The sequence below is a fragment of the Aquarana catesbeiana genome, linkage group LG01 (assembly GCF_042186555.1).
Source record: "Aquarana catesbeiana isolate 2022-GZ linkage group LG01, ASM4218655v1, whole genome shotgun sequence".
In the NCBI taxonomy this organism is placed as follows: domain Eukaryota; kingdom Metazoa; phylum Chordata; class Amphibia; order Anura; family Ranidae; genus Aquarana; species Aquarana catesbeiana.
The window spans coordinates 495,795,612-495,816,770 of NC_133324.1; the positions used below are offsets into that span (position 1 = coordinate 495,795,612).

At 42.4% G+C, this 21,159-nt stretch overlaps 1 protein-coding gene across 3 annotated transcripts in view; it reads right to left on the reverse strand.

Annotated features, from left to right (window-relative positions):
- Nucleotides 1–14,140: 14,140 nt before the first annotated feature.
- Nucleotides 14,141–21,159, reverse strand: part of YJEFN3 (YjeF N-terminal domain containing 3) — a 268,133-nt gene continuing 261,114 nt past the window's right edge. For all 3 annotated transcript variants that reach the window (XM_073592292.1, XM_073592283.1, XM_073592303.1), the window contains one exon: nt 14,141–14,390. In XM_073592292.1, the coding sequence (XP_073448393.1) occupies nt 14,191–14,390 (200 nt within the window). In that variant the 3' untranslated portion in view covers nt 14,141–14,190. The remainder of the gene's footprint in view (nt 14,391–21,159) is intronic.

A 21,159-nucleotide genomic window follows, 5' to 3' on the forward strand; every position in this document is an offset into this window, starting at 1 on the left:
AGAGGTGGCAAAACTTAGGCACAATCAGGAAGTACCTAAGCTTGGCCTGTCAGAACAGTCTGAGTTTGAGCTGTGTCAGGAAGGTGTGGGAGGCTGCTAGGTACCTGCAATTTGTACGTGCAGCAGTTTTCTCCCTCCCCTTCTTTAAAATATGCAGTATATAAACCCAAACGTCTCTTTAACCCTCCAATGATGAAGGCTAAACAAACATTAAAGTCTGATCCCCATATGGCAACTTTGTTAGTAAACTGTTCATATCTTTGCAACTACTTAGTGTATCCAGATGAATTATACCTTGCTTTTTTTCAGGACACTTTGGGTCTTCATTTGGTGGGTAATCTCCTGACTTTTCAATGAGAAATTTTAATATTATCACAATTTGTTTCCTGGTACTGCAGAAAACTGTACCTGTGTATTTTTTTTTTTTTGTTTGTTACAAATGAGCTGTGGAGAACCATCTGGATCAAGTATATTGTAACCATTTTAAATGTAGTCCTTGTTTTCCTTGTGACCAGGTAGGGGTGTAAGACCCGGTCAAATAGATCGACCACTCTCATGTACTTGTATTCAGTGACAGAGAGTGGCTTTTGCTTCTGTGTAGCTGACCCACATTTCATCTCCGCCACTGTCCCCTCTGGGTGGATGGTCGTCAGCTTATGTACATCATTCCAACCAGCAGTTCCTCTTGCTGAAAACTTTTTGATGTGTCTTGCTGTAGATGCTGTCTCACCAGCTGCTGTGGGAATCTTTTTTTCCTAGAGCAACTTATGGTCTCACATGCTCCTGTGTTTGCAGCATGCAAAAATCTAGAAAACTGTAGCCTGGTACAGTAGCCAACTATGTATCTAGGTAGCTTTTTTGGAGAAGAAAAATATCAATTGTCACACACATTTTCTGTTTATTCCTATATTTTTTGGGCAGCCTGAGGATGAACTTAAAAGTCCCTTCCTTCATATACTTTGAAGGCAAACATGCACCCTGTCATGCTTTCGATCTGTTTGTGAATAATAACCCCATATCGGCGCTCTTGAAGTGTGAGAATTGCCTAAAATGGAGGAATATTTTTGCATGCATCAATGACCTATCCTGTTCTTTTTTGTCTGGTGTAAATACTGCAAGAAATTAGTGGTTTCAAATTGAATAGATCAGTGGTGTACTTAGGGGGCTTCCAACACTCTGAGGGTGTTGCGGCCACCCAACATTTTCATACTGTGCATGTACTCCTAACTCCTGCATTCTATGTATTACATATTTCTGACCCCAGAGCTGTCTGCATTATGCAGGTCTAAGATCTGCACTCTCTGCTTTACGTAATCCTAAGTGCTAAACTCTTTGCATTATGCATTCCTGTGTGCTGCCCTCTCTGTATCACTACTTTTGGCCTTGCTACACATTCCTTAACCCTGAACAATAAATACGTTACATACGCCACTGGAAGAGGCGATCATATCTCGGGTCACTACTTAGGGGACAATATGAAATGTAAGAAGTGGAGCACTCCTTGAAACCAGTGTCTAAATATCACTGCTGAAAAAGCATGAGTGGTATGCCTGGGCCTAGAGACTCAGTAGTGGTGAATTGTGGGCTTTCAGACCAAAGCTATGTTTGGGATGACACTGAAAATTAATTTAATTGTTGTAAGATGTGTTGACACCTATATATTCTGATGGGAAAATGTGGAGTGCTGTGCCAGAAACAGTGGCACATGAATTTGTGATGAAAAACTCACAAACACCTTGCAGAAATCAACTGGACTAAAATTAGCCAAATCTAAATTTATGTGGACTTAAATGGTTGCATTAGTGGGGTTAATGACCCTGCCAGTATCCACTGAAATATAATGTCTGTTGTCATGCAATGTCTGTTTGTTTGCCTTTATTGATGTAGCACCCTGGGGTTTAGTCAGGGAGCTCCCCACAAATGTACTTGCCAAGAGTAGTTATCTTGGTCGATTGATAGAGATCTATTGATTTCTCCCTAAGTTTGGCCTTGTTGCACTTTTCTCTTCTACCACTAGGTGGCCGGGTACTTGGTGGTACTAGATATGAGAAGGGCAACTCAAAATCAGGTTATGAGTATATGGGGTATCTCAGCCAATGAGCAGGATCCCTTGGCCTGCTGGGAGAACCTATATATTCGGGTGAGGTCAAGTGATCTATGTTCTTTGCCACCTGGACGGCTGTCTGGGTGGACATGTGTTGTACATCTGGGGCTGCTAGGCCGGAGATTGGGCCTATCCTGGGGGCATTTGGCTGCCGGGCTGTGTAAGGGCCTATCCACAAGTAAGAGGGCAATGCAGGGTTGGGACTGCGGCTTGCAGTCCAATCAGAAGTGACAGTTCTCTCGGCCGGAGAACCTGTCAGTGGTCGGAGGTAGTCGCCACAAAATGGGCCAACCACTTTTACCAGGGACCACAGTGAGTAACTGAACCAAGTATCGGAACCATATTCTCACCGAAAGAGCACGGTGGAGAATCGGGCAACTTCAGGCAGTGATCCAGTCAGGGACCAAACCCGCGGATGAGATGCTTGCAGAGCAGCCTTGTGAGTCAGTCCAGGGACCTGGCTGGTTAGCAGGGGTGAAGCTTGAGAAGTATCTGGAGTGCCAAGCTAGGGACCCAGCAGGGAAGCGTGGATGGTGCTTGAGGGGATACCACCGCAAACCTTGGAGGAGCTCAAGGGATTCAGAGCCAGTGAATCAGAGGGTCTAGTGAGAGACTGGGAGCTCAGTGTTGAAGAACTACAATTTTTAGTTTTAGTGAAGCTGAAGGAACTGTTGTGTTTGAGTTAGGAACTGTTCAAGACTGTTACCATAGGAGACAGCACTCCTGCTAGTGCAGATGTGGCTCTTTGCTGGGGCCTTTCCCTGCATGGCTATTCTCTTATTGAAGTCTCGGAGTCTGCCAATTGAATTAGCAACTATCTAAGGGTGTCCTGGCCCTAACCCTCTTTCCCCCAAAATTACAAAAACAACTGTTAAGGGAAATAAAAACCTCTTTTACATCCAAGAAGTGTCTGACGCCCAATAACTTTGTACTTCTTGCACCCACTATGTCTCACAAACCACCACATACAGAAGGATGTCAACTATCTTTGGCTTGGAAAGTTCTCGTTAGACTGGACAAGGCCTGATACTTTGCTACATTAATTTTGTCCCTACCTCACTCTGTAGCTAGGGGATACTCTAGTTAGTCCCACCCTTCTTCTTCACGCTTTAACCTCCATTCTCCACATGCATTGTATTCTGCTGGAGCTAGACTCACTATGATTTTTTGACCTATTTGAACCTATTTTGCAAAAGCTTTGAATTAAAGCTTTCTACAATCTGTAAGATGTCATTTGGATCAAGTCACTTTCTGCCAAGCTACTGAAACTGTAACTTAAAGGAGAAGTATGGGATTTTTTTTTATCCCATATTCATACTTACCTAGGTGGATGCAGCATCAGTTTGATGCTGCATCTGTTCCCCGTCGCCTCTTCACTGAGAACCGAGCCACCGAACACCACCAATGGCTCGGTTCTCTCACCACCCCAAGCAGAGAGCTGCTGCCTGTCAATCAGCAGCTCTCCTGCTCTGCTCCTCCACGCTTACTATAGCACCGAGCTGTGGAGGGGCGGAAACGCCCATCTCAGCGGCTCGCTGAGAGGCTGAGACACCTATCAATCCAGTCACCTGACGGATCCAGACTCCCAGACTCGGGATGACGCGGTGCCTGGACTGATCTTGGTGACGTCGGCAGAGAGTGGACTTCAGCCCGCTCTCAGCTGAAAATGGGTCACAGGAGACAAAACGAACTGCACTCCTGTGACCCATAAGAGAAGCCCAGCCGAATGAGCTCAGGCTGGACTTCTCCTTTAGGCCTCTTTCACATGGGGTGGATCAGTGATGATCCGCCCCGTGAACATCCGCTTGCTCAGCGGGGATCGCTCCGCCGATCTCCGCTGAGCAGGAAAATGACAGGTCCGTCGCTGCACAGTGACCTGTCAGAGCGCCGCTCTCCCCTATGGGGGATCGGGTAATGACGGACCGTAGAGTCCGTCGTCACCCGATCCGATCTGCTGACGGATGGAAAAGTAGGTTTTTCCTCCGTTACACTTTTTCGGATCGGAGCGGGTCAGATTTCAGCGGACATGTCACCGCTGATATCTAACGCTCCATAGACCTCCATGGAGTGTCCGTTCAGGTCTGCCTAAAAAACTGACAGGCGGACCTGAATGGACAGTCCGTGTGAAAGAGGCCTTAAGCTACCTCACCCCAACTTGATCAGTTATAGAGATCACATTTTCATTGCTTAGATTGCAGAAGCAGAACAGATATCAACAGGTTGAGCAGTGATTTGGCTTGCATTAGCTGCTGTAATGCTGCCCTGTGCTTCCCCTTACTGTCGCCTAGTACTAGGGCTCTTAGAGTCAGGTGAGCTGTCTGAAGTCACACGGAGGCTCGGAGGCTCTGTATCGTTAGCCGAGCATAGCAAACCATAGGCTTCATTTTTTTCTCCTCACAGACATTCTGAGGAGAAAGAGATACAGGGGGGCTTTTAATACAAGTAATCAATGTGATTGACTATCACAGTGATTACGCGATTGACATCTAACCAACCCTCCCCCATTCACTACATCTCAATTGTTAGTCCAAGACCAGAAGATGACAGTTACAGTGTTGGGGATGCATGATAGAGCCCATTCCCAGCAAAAACACTGATAAGCATACACATGGCAGCACAGCATGAGTCCTAGTTCATGCTGCCACATATATGTGTACAGCCAAACTTAAGGGGTTAAAGTATATCTAAGCCCAAAATCAAAAATTGAATGCATTTCAGTTTATCAGGTAGCTGCATCAGGCATTTCGTTTTTTTCACTTTATCTTCACCTGGCAATCCTGCAAATAACTTAATAATAACACTTCCTGGCACTATAGTTACTCCACAGTTGAAAGACACATGGTTGCCACCAGGGGCGTTGCTAGGTCTACAAAAGATCTGGGGCTAGAGCCCATAGCAGCGTAGTAAAGAAAGTAATACGCTTGGGCGAGCATACACATGTATATACAGTAATATACGTGTGGGTGTATATATATATCCCCAGAGAGCCCCCCGCTTACATCAGGGTCCCCAGAGAGCCCCCCCTTACATCACCTTACATCAGGGTCCCCAGAGAGCCTCCTCCTTACATCAGAGTCCTCAGAGAGCCTCCCCCTTCCATCAGGGTACCCAGAGGGCCCCCCCCCACTTACATCAGGGTTCCCAGAGAGGCCACCTTACATTAGGGTCCCCAGAGAGCCTCCCCCTTAAATCTGGGTCCCTAGAGAGCCTAGGCCTTAAAATCAGGGTCCCCAGAGAGCCTCTCCCTTACATCAGGGTCCCCAGAGAGCCCCCCCCACTTACATAAGGGTCCCCAGAGAGCCTCCCCTCCCCTTGGGGACCCCTGCAGAGACTCGGGGCTATTGGCCTCAGATTCGGGGCTATAGCCCCAAAAGCCACCCCCTAGCAATGCCCCTGGTTGCTACACAAGGTGGACACAAACATATCTGTCTTTGTTCATCTCCATTAAATTAAGGTTGAAGGGATTAGCCAGCTACAAGAAAGATAAATTGTTTTGCTCTCTGTAAATAAGTAAACTGCAATATATTCAATTTTTGTTAGTGGGTTTGGATATCCTTTAAATTTCAGAGAACACAGACTATTGGTTATCTTCAATTGATTTTAGGGTACACAAACTGGACATAAACAGTTTTTTTGTGATCGCCAAGTCTATAACCAGAAGCAGTATTATGATGTTAGAGCTACATTCCGGGCAAACAGCTAAATACAGCGCCTTGAAAATGTATTTATACCCCTAACATGACAAAATTTGGAAAATGTCAAGGGGTGTGAATACTTTTTCAAGGCACTGTATACAAATAAGATACATATATGAGAGTTGTTTCATTTGCCAAACATTTTGGATTTCTGCCATTCCTTTTCTGAGATTTACACAGCTCTGCCATCATACAGCTCAATTGGACCTAGCATGAGAGAAAACTTGATCTTTCTCTGCTGAAGTTTCACTTTTGCCTACAGGTCTGCTTCCCACCCTATGAGAGCAAAGGAAAGCTTACCTCTCTCTCTGTCACTCTGCTTTCTCCTCTTTTTCAGCATGCTCCTTGCACTGCAAGCTGAGCTCTGGCATAAACAAGACTGCAAGTGGCTAATTTAGGACAAATTCATGTACTTGTACTGCTTGCATAAAATTGGGTGTATTAATTAATACAGAGCTGCACTAATTTATGCCTTTTTTTATCCACCTGATGTTCCGCTTTAAGAACTGAATATAGTCCATCAGGCAGCTTTTAAAAAGAAGGATTAAAGCCAGCATGAAAGCAACCTCCTCACCTGTGGGCTAAGTTGGATGATTTATCATACCATAAATGCAAAATCACGATTAAACTGTCATTGTCTTTTAAAAGAATGTATTTTGCTACCAAGATTTTACATCGCTAGACATGAGACCAATATAGTGTTTATGCAGTTTCACGTATAAGTCACACCACCAGAAGTTCACACAATTTATTAGGTCTATTGACTTCAACAGGCCAGGTAATAGATTCACATTTACAAGACTTTGGGGTTTTATTTTTTATTTACATCTCTGCAAGAGTAATTTTATGTGATTCAAGTCATGTTTCCTTACCAGTAATTAATGGCAGTCATTGAAGCTTTCAATTCGTAAATTAAATTTCACTTTTGAAATTATGAAGCCTAAGTCTGAGAGACTTAAAGGTTAACAAGAAATGACAGTAATGATAATCTTACATGAGAGGTTTTCATGCTGATTTAACTTCGTTTTTAAACAAATATTTCTTGAAGTATGCAGATAATTTATTCATTCGTTCATTCATTCATTCATACCTAAAATCTTCTCTACATCCTTCCAACTATACTCTTAAAAAAAAAAAACTGTCTTTTTTCGATTTCGATATATCGATTTTGATATATCCACCCGCACATGCTATAGACACCTCAGTGCTGGGCATAGCACAGTCACATGTGAGTGCAAAATCTTTTGTTACCTTTTATAGATTTTTTATTAAAAACTTACTACACCATAAGAGTTTTTTTGTATGTCCTTGGTGGAGTCTGTTCCCTTAACCTCAGCCACCATCTGAAGGGGGTCACATAGAGAGATGCCTACCTAGGATTCCTCTGGTCATTTTGACCTACTGTAAAAAGTGGTCAGACACTTTTGGTGAGTTGCCATCTACCTCATGAACACTTGTGGTGAAGCTTTTATTTGAAGAAACATCAAAGCAGAAGATTTCATTTAGCTATGGTGTTGGGATTATCACTTTGGACTTTATATATTTATTTGCTTTTATAATCACCATTGGCCTTTTCACTTTTAAAGGTCATTCTCCCCAAAACTGATAATTCAGTATTTTCTAGTTGCTGGAGAGTTAGCCTTCTGCCAATGTTGGATGTCTCAGGGAGTCTCTTAGTGAGATCTCTCGTGCTTAAGCCATTATTAGAGGGTCCTAATCTTGCTTTTGGACTATTTAACATTTAGCCCGGGTTCACACCTATGCGAATTAGAGGTGCGTTTCCGCACCTCTAATTCGCATAGCAGGAGAATGTGACTGGCTCCCTATGGAGCCAGTTCACATATCTCCGGGGCGGCTGCGGTGCGCACTGCACAAAAACGCTGTGCGTCTTTGGCTGCGTTTCAGGGCCGAATTCAGGCATAGAATCGTCCCTGATTCGTCCCTGAAACGGTGAACAGGGACGCACAGCGCTCCTGTGCGATCCGCAGCCCGTTGTGGTGTGAACCCGGGCTCAATATTATATACATTTCCAAACAGTCGCCCCACTCCAAAAGTTTCCTGCTTATAACACAGATATCTTTATTGTCATGACATACATCCTTGTGAAATGCATAGTAATTTCAAACCTCCTGGCTGTTCATCAGGTGCAATCATGATTGATGGAATGACAATAAAGAAATCTGTGATATGAGCAAGAAACTTTTAGAGTCTGGTAATTCTTTGGAACCTTGTCTAACTGGCAGATTGAAGGCTGCCTGTCCCCAGCACCTGGTACATAGGACATGCATCTCACCTATTTGTGAAGATATATTTATTTTTGTATAATCTTAAAAAGTCCTAAATGGGTCCTAGAGCCCAGAGATTTTGTAGAGTTTTAGGTGGGATAAAGCCTCCATTCCTTGGTCCATATCTAACCTGGTAACCAGAACTCATTATTAGTTGTCTCAGCTGTCCACAGGCTTTTATACGTATGAGCTCTCTTGCTCTCTTTGCTGTTAGAACCTGCTAATGAGTTAAAGGATTACTGTTGACAGAACACTAAAAAGCTACAAGTTCTGCTTGCGTGTTTTAGTGAACCCGTTAGGGGGCACCCTTTTAGTTAGGAACTGACCTAAGTTTAGTTTGGAGCTTGGATGAGAAAATGTTTTGTTCTGTTAATGCTATGGACTTGCTTTACAAAGCCCTTCTGCACTGAACTGTGTTTGTTAACTTGCTGAATAAAATTGCAGGACAAACCTGTTTGGAGTGCTCCTTGTATACACTATAATTGCTACATACAAGCCATTTAAATTTACTTTTTAGAAAAAAAATACCTTTCCATCTAAGTCTGCAGCTACCCATATTTCTCAAAAACTTACAAAAATGTAAATGTGGCTTCATTTCAGTAAAGAACTTTCCCCAAAGAGTCATTACCCACTTATGTGGTTATCTACTTAGGTGTTGATTGAGGGCATAGTGATAATGCCTGCTACTTCTGTTGCAGCTGACACCAAAATACACCAGCTTGTGTTGGTTGGTGTCAGACCCTCAAGAGTTGATTGACATCATCCCCTCTATCATCTGATAGTACTCAGGGGTTAGTGATTGGCTACTATTCCTAAGCTCTGTCACAGAAAAGGAAGTTGCATGCTTCACACAGTTCCTGGTCTCTAGTAATGATTGGGAGTTGGCAGGACAACCACTGTGACAGATAATAACAGTGATCGTGCCCCTTGGGCATAAATAGCCAATTAAAGGAACACTGGGGCTTTGGGGAAAGTGGTTACGATGAAAGTGACAACTATAGAAGGCACTCACCCTACCACTGATGGGTCACCACAAATATGAAACACTCAGTCCTCTGAGTACATAATCCAACCACCTGTGCAGCGGAAGAAAGGTGTACAATTCTCACAGCTCCAAAAAATGTGCATGGAGACATTTCTATTATAGCCCTGCTTTTGAATGTAAGTGTACTTAACTTTTACAATTTGTTTAATACAAATCTAGAGTGCTGGTTTGCTTTGTTGCTTCTGTTAGACTTTCAAAGTGCAAGTAATTAATAATTGAAATGGAGAGGATTTTTTTTCTTATAATCAGTGGATTCTTTTTAAAGTGTCTATAAACCCTAACAATGAACTTCTACAATTTGCTCCCTTTTGTCTGTTAAATATACCACTGAACATTGTTTTGTTCTATCTGTTCAATAAGTGCAAGAAATTCAGAGCTGTCCTGTGTCTTGTGCACACTTCCCGAGGTATCTCAAGCCCCTCCCCCGCCCCTATTTTTTTTCTTGGGACTACAGAATGATAAGTCTCTATGTGGTGGATAATGGGATAGGGGTGGGTTTGAGTAGTTTAGCACCAGACAACTTGGCAGAGATGACACTACTCCATTCACAAAATTGCTATGTTGTCAGCCCACAACAGGGCTTGAGTTTTGAGCTTATTAAATGACAAAACTTGCATGTATTACAAAGATTTTTTTTTTCGTCCTGGCATACATTTAGGCTTCATTCGTCTGAAAATTATTTTTTGTAATTTCTTGTTTCAACTGACAGTTGCAGATGCAATCTCAACTTGAAACAAAGCACTCGACCCTGCCTTTTTTTAGCATCTGTATTATTTTGCTTGTTAGTAGCCATATTAATATTTTGTTCATGCAATAGGAAAAGAAAATGCCACTCCAGGTGAGTGATGGAACCGGGTAGGCTGTGGAATGGACTCCTCCCAGGGGTGCTAGCCTCGGCTTGCCGGCCGTGCAATTTGGATAAAAAGGAATGGATGGCTGCACACCGAGGTAGTGATGAATCTCTTTATTGTAAAATCTGTACCATGAATAACACCACAGGACAGGCAAACAGGTACAGGTAGACGCTTTTCACACAGCGACGCTACGCTTATTCATTACCCTGAAATGTTCTCCTGACATCCCTTAAATAGGGCTCCCCCCTCGTGTAAAACACAGGTGAGGATGACGTCAGCAGAACATCTAATATCACTCTCAGCTGTGCACCTTGTTAGAACAATGGAATCACATGAAGTCAATCAGAACTTTGGCTACTACATGCTGAGAGCAAGAATGACATAGACATCCACAGACATCATAGCCAGTCAAAAGAAGAAAAAAGGAACGTGGGAGGGACCAAAAGAAAACAATCTATGTCTAAATAAACATCCCATGTAACGTCCCTGTCTGGCCCTATAAACACTCTATATGAATTACAGAAATAAGAAGGACACATATGACAAAGGCAAACAATTATTGAATAAAATGCTAAATGCATAGAATTAAATTATATTGTTGAAAACCACAAACAAAATGTGTTCTCATGCAATTTTTTTCATGCAATTTTTTTTTTTATTATGCAATTTTTATGCATTTTTTTCATGCATTTCCTATGCAGCTTTATGCGCTCCTTATGCGTTTTCACGCATTTTGTGTATATATTGGTCCATATTCCTACCCTTATGCATGCTTCTATGTGCACATCATGTTTCATGGTAGCTCTGTTTCTGTGTGAAACGCATCTACCTGTACCTGTTTGCCTGTCCTGTGGTGTTATTCATGTTACGGATTTTACAATAAAGAGATTCATCACTACCTCGGTGTGCAGCCATCCATTCCTTTTATCCAATATTTTGTTCATGTCAGACCTACGTATATGACACAGACATATTAAATATTTATATGGTTTAATATGTGGAGTCACTCCAAAGAGTATATATACCGTATTTATCAGCATATAACACGCACAGGCGTATAACACGCACATTCATTTTAAGAGGGAAGTTTCAGGAAAAAACTTAAATTTTAAATAAGGAACTTTGAAGCAAAATAAGGGTCAGTGCCCATCAGCAGCCTCACCATTGCCATCAACACAGCCTGATTAATGCCCACCTGCAGCCTCACAAGTGCCATCAATGCAGCCTTATTAGTCCACATCAATGCAGCCTCACCATTGCCATCAATGCAGCAGCCTCGCCATTGCCATCAATGCAGCAGCCTCGCCATTGCCATCAATGCAACAGCCTCGCCATTGCCATAAATGCAGCAGCCTCGCCATTGCCATAAATGCAGCAGCCTCGCCATTGCCATAAATGCAGCAGCCTCGCCATTGCCATCTATTGACTTCCTATTACAGAGGCCGCTAAGTAAACAGGAGATTCTCACTGTATGTAATCTGACAGCACTCGTCGCGCCCCCCCCCCCCCCCCCCCGTTGCCTCCGAGGCAGCTGAAATTGAAGTATTGGCATATAACACGCACACGCTATTTGCACCCGATTTTCATGGTGAAAAAGTGAGTGTTATACGCCAATAAAAACAGTATTTGCAAAAGAATTCCTATCATATATATATATATATATATAAGAAGCTTTTTTTATTCACAGACTTACAGATTTTCTAACATTACAGCAAGTTTTCATAGCTGGGCATTTTAGATATCAAGGAGACTATTTATGAATGTTTTCACCCAAGATTCACACATTTTTATAATTGTATTAAATTGGAAAAATATGTGAATGTTAGGATAAGGTTGTATTTTGAGTGTATGGGTGTACAGTGTAAAATATATCTTGTTGTGGTGCCTGAAAGCCACAGTTGCAGAATATTTTGCAAGGAATGCATTACAGAAAACAAACTTTTATGTTTTGAAAAATACACCCATATACTTATGATTTTGCTTGAGGTTTTGGGTGCACAGCGTTTTCTGTTATGCATTCATAGGGGCAAATATATGATGCAGCTGTGGTGGCTCCCAGGCACCACAACAACAGACATGTTTTACAGTGTACGCTCATACACTGTACTTTATAGTCGTGTGCAAAAGGCCTAACTCAGGGAAAAGACCTACCTGAACTTAAAGTTTAGCCTCTCACTGACACAGGGGAGCCAGAGCTGCAGGATTACATGACAACATCAGAGCAAACTAAAAAAGGGAAGTACACACATATTTTTATATAGGTTGGACAGGATAAGTAGGAGGAGGGGGGAGGGACCATTTTTCAAAAATAGTTAGGCTTTTCTTAGATTTTAAGTATATATACACTATTGCATATAAATAGCGCATCTTTACTTTTCCAGCTAACAGGTGGAACTCTGGGCCCAATTTCAAATTTTTAACCATGGCCCTGTTGCTGTTGTAACCCATTGTTTATCAAGCTCTATAGCTCAAGGTCAAATATACACACAAAACTGAATAGGAGTGACTTATCCCCCCAATGGGCCATATGTATATTCAGATAGACAATCTGACGGCAAACAGCTTCTTCAATGTTATCTTTGTACAAAATCCATAATGATCAGTGTTTTAGGTGTTACATTTTTTTTAAACTAACAATTTTATGTAAACCGGGGGTCTGCAGCCAGTAGATTGTGGCCAGGTGACTGGTAGATCACGGTCTGGGTTTGCTGACCCGCCATCACAGAGCATCAAACAGAGTGCAATGCAGAGGGACTACTTGTAAAGTTGGACCTGTAGTAGGGAGCAAGAGCCGCATAAGCCGATCCCTCCACTGTAGTGCTGGCTCCTGTCCCATGCGGAGTGATACCAACTGCACTCCGCCTCCTATCCCTGGTAGTGGTCTCCAGAGTGGTGTCAGTAGCAGGAAAGAAGAGATCTTCAGGTCAGTGTGAAGAAATACAATGGGCATAATAGTATAGGGCTGCTTTCACACTGATATGCTGGGCTTTACCCACACCGTGGGTGGAGTGCAGTGTACCTGCAGCTTTCCTGCAGGTTAGCTGTGCTTAGCACTTTACTTCAATTATATCCTGCGGATTTGCTGCGCTTTCTGAACGCAGGAGTTTTGGTGCGCTTTCAGAAAGTGCACCACATGTGCAGGATATAATAGAAGTCTATGGCAAAGCGCAGCTAACCCAGGATGGTCACCGATGTACTGTGCTACACCCGTGGTACAGGTAAACTGCAGCACAGTTTGAAAGCAGCATAGTGTGAAAGCAGCCTTATAGGGGGCTCAGAACAGTAAGGGTTCATTTACATTTGTAGTTGGGGGTGGTAAAGCCCCATAGCTAAGATGTGTTTTTACCACCCCTGCCCCAACTGCACCCTCTTCAGCTGCAGTGACCAGGGTTGTACACATGTTGCAGCCGCAGCAAGAGTTATATGCCCTGTCATGGTTGATGGGCGTAGCACCTGCCAACAGTACCGGGACAAGGTCATCCAGCGCCCAGGGCAAAGATGCCAAACTGCGCCCCCCTTTCCTTAGGGTTAGGGTGCCCCCATTCCTGTAATAAACCATTGGGCCCAGGGCAGCCGCGCCTCCTGCCCACCCCTTGTCCCGGCCCTGCCTGCGAAGCATGACCCATTCAAGTGAATGAGGCCGTTCTGCAAATGCCCTGCAACCTTGTGCAGTACAATAAACAAGAGGTTACAGCGGGTAGTGTTGTGTTGCTTTCTCACCACCTGCTTTAACCTCTTGAAGCCTGCAGAAGCATGCAGTTGCACTTACAGAGTGGCCCCATTTACTTTAATGGGTTGCATTTGACAGGCAGTAGCACCCACCAAAAGCAATTGGGGGGTTTAATCCCTGCTGCGGCATGTGTACACCTTTGGCTGCTGCCTCAGCAGCTAAAGGGTGTAGGTATTGGGGGCAATAAATCTGCGAATCAACTGCAGGGTTTTACCACCACCCAACTTTGTGTGAACAAGCCCTAAGGGTGCGGCTGCCGCCGCTGATCTTTGATGTCTCCCATGTTGTTCAGGTAGATCTCCACCTCTTTAAGGTTGCCTACCCCTGATGGCCTATAACCATTAAAGTTTTCCTTTGACAGAGAGATGCAAGCTTTTCAAAGACATGTCAGTTTCCCACATCACTAAAAACACTGTACTCAGTACAATACAGAAAATGTACACATTTATTGACAGATTTAAAAACTGATTTTTCATTCTAAATCTCCACCACACACTCTGTCCCAGAATACTTTGGTAGGTTCAATTCAAATTTCTTCTGTATATCATACGGCAGGAACCTCCCTGCAACAAAGTGATGTTTCCCAGAAAATTGGATGGCACATCTCTTGGGCGCAGCAAGGGAAATGAGTACCTCAGGAATGATGCCTTCAGTATTTCCAGCATCCACATCCCAGCCTGAAAAACAGAGACACTCATCAATAAATATGTCCATATAACATACTGTACATTTGTATTCAAGACTCATGTGAATCCTTGACTTGCATACAGAGGGCTCAGACTACCAACTCTGGGTTTCTGTTTTTTTTTTAAAGCGGAGTACCCGTTCCCCCCTCCCCCTCGAAAGGTGTCAAATGTGGCACCGGAGGGGCGGAGGAGACAGATGAATGGAAGTTCCACTTTTGGGTGGAACTCCGCTTTAAGTAGGTATCGCTTGAAACACAAGGCACTGACTGCTTATCTTTAATGACAAAATGTGTGAAGATCTCTTGCTAACCTCTGCTGATAAATATGCTAGTTGCTTGACTGTCATGCTCATGCAGTGTCTTCAGCACTTTCTGAGTCACTAACCTGTAATACGTATGCATATTATGGGATTTGACCTCAGTCTGCATGCCTGTTCCAGGTCAATCTCTCAAATTATTACTGTCAGGGATAGCCAGGCAATTAGCATTTTCGGGAGGAGGTCAGCAATGGCAATTATTCCTAGTACTGGCCTCCTTTAAAGTATGTCTATCACCATTTTTATTTGGATAAAGTGGGGAGCGGTTAGTAACCTTGTCAGGTTACGCCGCACTTGTAAGCACGTTCCCTGCTGAGACGCTGGCACCTTCCCCTCGGATGCTCCTCGTCCTTGTGAGACGCTGCTGGAACCTGAGAGACGCTGCTGGGAAGCGAGAGATGGCTTCATAGAGGGCTGCACATAGCATACTCAAGTACAAGAGTGGGCACTGTCACTCCTGGATGGCTACCATTACTATTCGCCAGTGAGCATTGCTGCTTTTGCCTTCTTAAACTGACAGAAACAAACTAGTCATTTTATTTCTTGATTATTTTAGTATAGTACTAGTACTGAGTCTGACTATTTAAAATGACTGTGTGTCTGCACTGCAGTACATCTGATCTGACTTGTAGCAAAAAAAATTATATAATTGAACTGACTGATTAAATATGATTTGAAATGGAATGTAATGGATTGCAAATTGCAAGCTATTTTTTTTTTAGCTATTCTGTAGTATACAGTATAAAATTCATGCGCTTGCTGTTATTGAATGTGTCACTTTGACAGCGTAGTAAAAGTTATACAGTACTGACATGACAGCAAGCGCATTCATTTTTTAAACATGACAGTATGCAATAAATATATATTATATTGCATACATAATATATTATTAATAATTATATTTATTGCGTACTGTCATGTTTAAAAAATTCATGCGCTTGCTGTCATGTCAGTGTCGTATAACTTATAATACTACGGTAAGACAAAGTGACAAATTTTATTCAATGACAACAAGGCACATGAAGTATACTATAGAATAGCTCAAAAAAATAAAATAGCACGCAATTGCAATTTGCAATCCATTCCATTTCAAATCAAATTTATTCAGTTAAATTATATTTTTTTGGTACAAGTCGATGTACTGCAGTGCAGACATAACTACCTTGCATGCCAAGAGCAGCATCATAAAAAAAAAAAAAGGATTGGTTAGTTTTCATTTTATTTTTTAAAGCTGCCTCCTGGGGTTTAGCTTTTAAATTGATTTCGTCCTCCCCCCCCCCCCCCCCCTCAGATTTCACTCCCTCTATAAATCATTCTATGATATTATTCTACGTTACCAGCAAAGGTGGACCATGTCTGCAGTGTGGAAATATTTTAAAGTTTCTGATAGAGACCCCAAATTTGCAATCTGTACTCTTTGCTCAACAGAAATTTCAAGAGGGGGTACAGTGCCAAAGAATTTTTCAACAACAGGTTTGATACACCACCTGAAAACACGTCATCCAGTTCAGCATTCTGATTACAAGAAACCAGCGCCACTTTCAAAAAGTGCCTCAGGCTTAACACCACATCTAAATATGCAAGTGACAATCCCAAAGCTCATGCCATTACAGCTAAAATTATGAAATTTATTGCATTAGAAGACCAGCCATTCTCTGTTGTGGAGGACATTGGATTCCGTAGGCTCATGCAACATATTGAGCCGCGTTACTCACTACCAAGCAGATGCTACTTTGCAGATACCAGTCTACATGAATTGTTTAGCAGTGTTAGAAAACACGTTCAGGAGCTCATGACTACCGACATCATAGCAATCAGTTTTACTACCGACATTTGGAGTTCAGATGTCAGTCCAACGAGCATGCTCAGCCTGACAGCGCAGTGGATAGATGACAAGTTTCAATTGCAAAACATCCTACTTAACGCATGTGAGTTTGTTGGATCACATACTGCAGCAGCAATATCTGATGCTTTAAAAACCATGATTGACACTTGGCACATTGAGAAGTGTAAAGTGCATTTGATTGTCCGAGATAATGTGCGGAACATGGCAAAGGCAATGGAGGACAGTGAACTTCAAAGCATACCGTGCATGGCACATACGCTACAATTGGCTGTGAATGAAGGATTGCAGATGCAGTTTGAAACGGCACCAAAATGACTGCAGCAAGATGTAGCCACTCGTTGGAACAGCACCTACTATATGCTACAAAGTCTTTTTGAACAAAAGTGTGTTTTAGCTGCATACATTGCAGATTACGAGCTGCCAGCAACACTGAGTGACATCAGTGGACATTAGTTGAAAATAGTTTGTCTCTTCTATCTCCATTTGAACAGTTAACAAAAGAAATAAGCTCAGCTAATGCTTCCATTGCTGAAGTTATCCCCTTGATTGCTGCACTGAAGCGTCTGCTAGGAAAAGAGATAGAAACAGACCATGGCGTAAAAACGGCTAAAACCACTCTACTGGAGGCCATAACCAACCGGTTTCAAGACACCGAGTCCAACCCTCTGTACTGCATTGCAACAGTTCTAGATCCTCGATTTAAAGAGCATTACTTTAATATGCAGAAAAAGTGTGCACGGGAAATGATACTGGCACAAATGGAGGTGGTGGAAGCATCTAATGAATGAGTTTCGAGGTGTCGCACAGAGGAAAGTGAGAAATGGTTGCATACAAGTGAAGAGGAACACACTCCCTCCATATCTGATATGTTTGAAGAAATTTTACACAAATGCACCCCAATCCATAGCGGTGCCACAACAAGTGCAGCTACCCAATAGCTGGACATTTATTTAGCTGAACAGCCTATTGCCAGAAGCGACAATCCACTTGAGTACTGGCGCATCAACACAGAACGTTTTCCCTTGCTTGCACAGATTGCACGCAGATATTTATCTGCCCCAAGCACCAGTACAGAGAGTGAGAGACTATTCAGTCTGGCATCCCATATTCTTGATGAGAAGAGAAACCGTCTCTCCTGTGAGAAAGCTGAACAGCTTTTGTTCTTAAAGCGAAATCTGCCACTTTTACTGAAATAGATTTAAAAATCCGTAGCATAGACCAATTCATTTACCATGTTGAACATAGTAACTAAATTGGTATTGGACTGTGCTATTGGACAATTGGAACATACAACATAGTACAACTGACTACCTAGTATGTTCCATTAGTCTAGTTGTGCCATTTGTTGGTTGTTCATTGTAGTTCTTCTACAGTTTTTTGCACTTCAATTTAAGAGAGAACTCCATCTTTTGAACTACTGTACCATAGTTTGTTGCTGTTGGGCTGAAGTTAAACTATGTCTCTCCCTAAGCTGTCAGCCCGCTGCATGTGCAAATGCAAAACTGTATGTTCTGTATCTGTGGCTGTCTACATACTACAGTACTATACCGCACTGTGTTCCGGGTATGGGCGGTGACTTCCATAAACACAGACTAGTCTACATTGCTTGCTGTGATTGGCTGAGCACCGCTGCTGTAGACTAGTCTGTGTTCCACTTCCAGGATGTCTCCGCCCATACCCGGGGCCGGAACACAGTGCGGTCTACTGTATGACTAGTATGTATCTAACCCGCAGCTACATACATACACTTTTATATCGCACATCCAGCCGCTGACACCCTAGGGAGAGAACTTGGGGAAAAAACTACTAGTTCTCATTTAAGTTAAATGAAAATAATAAAATAAAAATTTTATTATAGCATAGCAGATAGCACTGTACTATGTTATATTTACAGAAACTGTGAATCAGAATAACGGCCTTCTGCCATATTTCTGTTATGGTTAGTTGAGAGAGTTGCTCTTTAAAGTACTACTTACATGTATAGTTTGTTCTGTTATTGTCTCTCCCTAAGCTGTCAGCCCGCTGCATGTGCAAAACTGTATATTCTGTATCTGTGGCTGTCTACATACTACAGTACCGCACTGTGTTCCGGGTATGGGCGGTGACTTCAATAAACACAGACTAGTCTACATTGCTTGCTGTTATTGGCTGAGCACCGCTGCTGTAGACTAGTCTGTGTTCCAGGATGTCTCCGCCCATACCCGGGGCCGGAACACAGTGCGGTCTACTGTATGACTATGTATGTAACCCGCAGCTACATAAATACACTTATCGCACATCCAGCCGCTGAAACCTTAGGGAGAGAGAACTGAATTACTAGTTCTGATGTAAGTTGGAAATTAATAAAATATAAAAAAGTCAGTCTTTGGCATTTTTATATTATTATTATATTAATATTAAATAATTATTATTATTAATATTATATATTATTATTATTTTTTTTTTATGCCTGTTTTATTTGGTATGGTGGTGCAATGTGCACTGACTGCAGTCTTATTTTATTTTATTTTTATCTTCTGTGTCCACTGTCCAATTTTATGTGGGTTACTTTTTATTAAAGTACTTTTGGACATTACTGGATTGTAGTATTCTTTTCTTCATAAAATTAATGATTAAGTTGAATATAAATAATATAATGAATACGAATGTAACACAATTTTGTATATCCAATAATTTTTTGGGGTAATAGATAAAAAAAAAGCCTATTTCGGTTTCGGTGCTGTTTCGGTATCGGTTTCGGTTTTCGGGATCAAGGAAGATTTATTTTCGGTATCGGTTTCGGCCACAAAAAACCCATTCAGTGCATCCCTAATATATAAATATATAAATATATATACATACATACATATATATATATATATATATATATATATATATATATATATATATATATTGTGTATGTATATATAATGTGTGTGTGTATACATACATATATATATATATATATATATATATATATATATATATATATATATATATATATATATATATATATATATATATATATATATATATATATATATATATATATATATATATATGTATATAATGTAGGGGGGCTCCTTATCTTTTTAACATTAACCACACCGTCTGTCAGTGTATTGAGCAGTGATAATTTATCACGGCTTAATAAACTGACATCTCTGTATTTCTGTGAATTTCTGGTGCTGTAATCTCGTAAAGTCTCACGAGATTCCAGTATCAGGGGCCGTTCTCCAGTGTTTGAAGTGTTTGTAGATCGCTTCACTCCTCCAAAGGTGAATCGATCTACTCCGCTTCATAAACTGGCACAAAGATGAGAAAGATCTCCACTGTGAATGCCAGAGAACGAAGCAGTGAATATATTTCACTGCTTCATAAAAGGACACCTTTCTGTTTTGAGTACAAACTTTTTCAAGAGAGTAAATGAGAGAAAATCTGCATCAGGGAAACAGACAATAAAAATGCTGACAGTGGATCTAGCAGGGGTGGTCCATCCATTAAGGGCGCACGGGCACCACCCCCTCTCTCCAGCCCCCCCCCCATGACTAATGGATAGATTCATGCATAGCATAAATATTTGCTTTTCTAAAACTGAACCACCTCTCCGCCAATCAGGTAGAGCGGGTCTAATACCCATCACCTGATTGGCTGAAGGCACAGGTGCCCCGATTGGACGCCTAGCAGACCTAAGAAGAGAGGAGGGGGAAGCATGGAGGACACAGGAACTGTCCCACAGCTCACCGCCGTCACCCACTGCCTGACCCGCCACTAAGATGGTGTAAGTGCCAGGCAGAGGGCAGGGTCACATTGGCAGCATTTGATGGGCACAAGTGGCTGCATATGATGGGCAAAGTTGCTGCATAAGATGGGAACAGGTGGCGGCATTTGATAGGCACGAGTGGCTGCATATGATGGGCACAAGTGGTGGCATTTGATGGGCACAAGTGGTGGCATATGATTGGCACAAGTTGTGGCATATTTGATGGGCACAAGTGGCTGCATATGATGGGCACAAGTGGCTGCATTTGATGGGCATAAGTGGCTGTATAAGATGGGCACAAGTGGCTGCATATGATGGGCACAAGTGGCTGCATTTGACGGGCACAAGTGGCTGCATTTGACAGGCACAAGTGGCGGCATTTGATGGGCACGAGTGGCTGCATATGATGGGCACAAGTGGCAACATATGATGGGCACAAGTGGTGGCATACGATGGGCACAAGTGGCGGCATATGGGCACAAGTGGCTGCATTAGACGGGCACAAGTGGCTGCATTTGATGGGGAACAAGTGGCTGCATATGATGGGCACAAGTGGCTGCATTTGATGGGCACAATGGCTGCAACTGATGGCACAGTGGCTGCATTTGATGAGCACAATGGCTGCATTTGATGGGCACAGTGAGGCTGCAATTGATGGTTTTTATTTTCAGTATTTTTCAGTTTGTTTGCGCCCAGCCAAAAAATTTTGAGCACCAGCCACCACTGGGATCTAGCATTCTATTACTTAAAGTGGTTTTAAAGGTAGAAGGTTTTTTTATCCTAATGCATTCTATACATTAAGATAAAAAAACCTTCTGTGTACAGCAGCCCCCCTCATACTTACTTGAGCCCATCT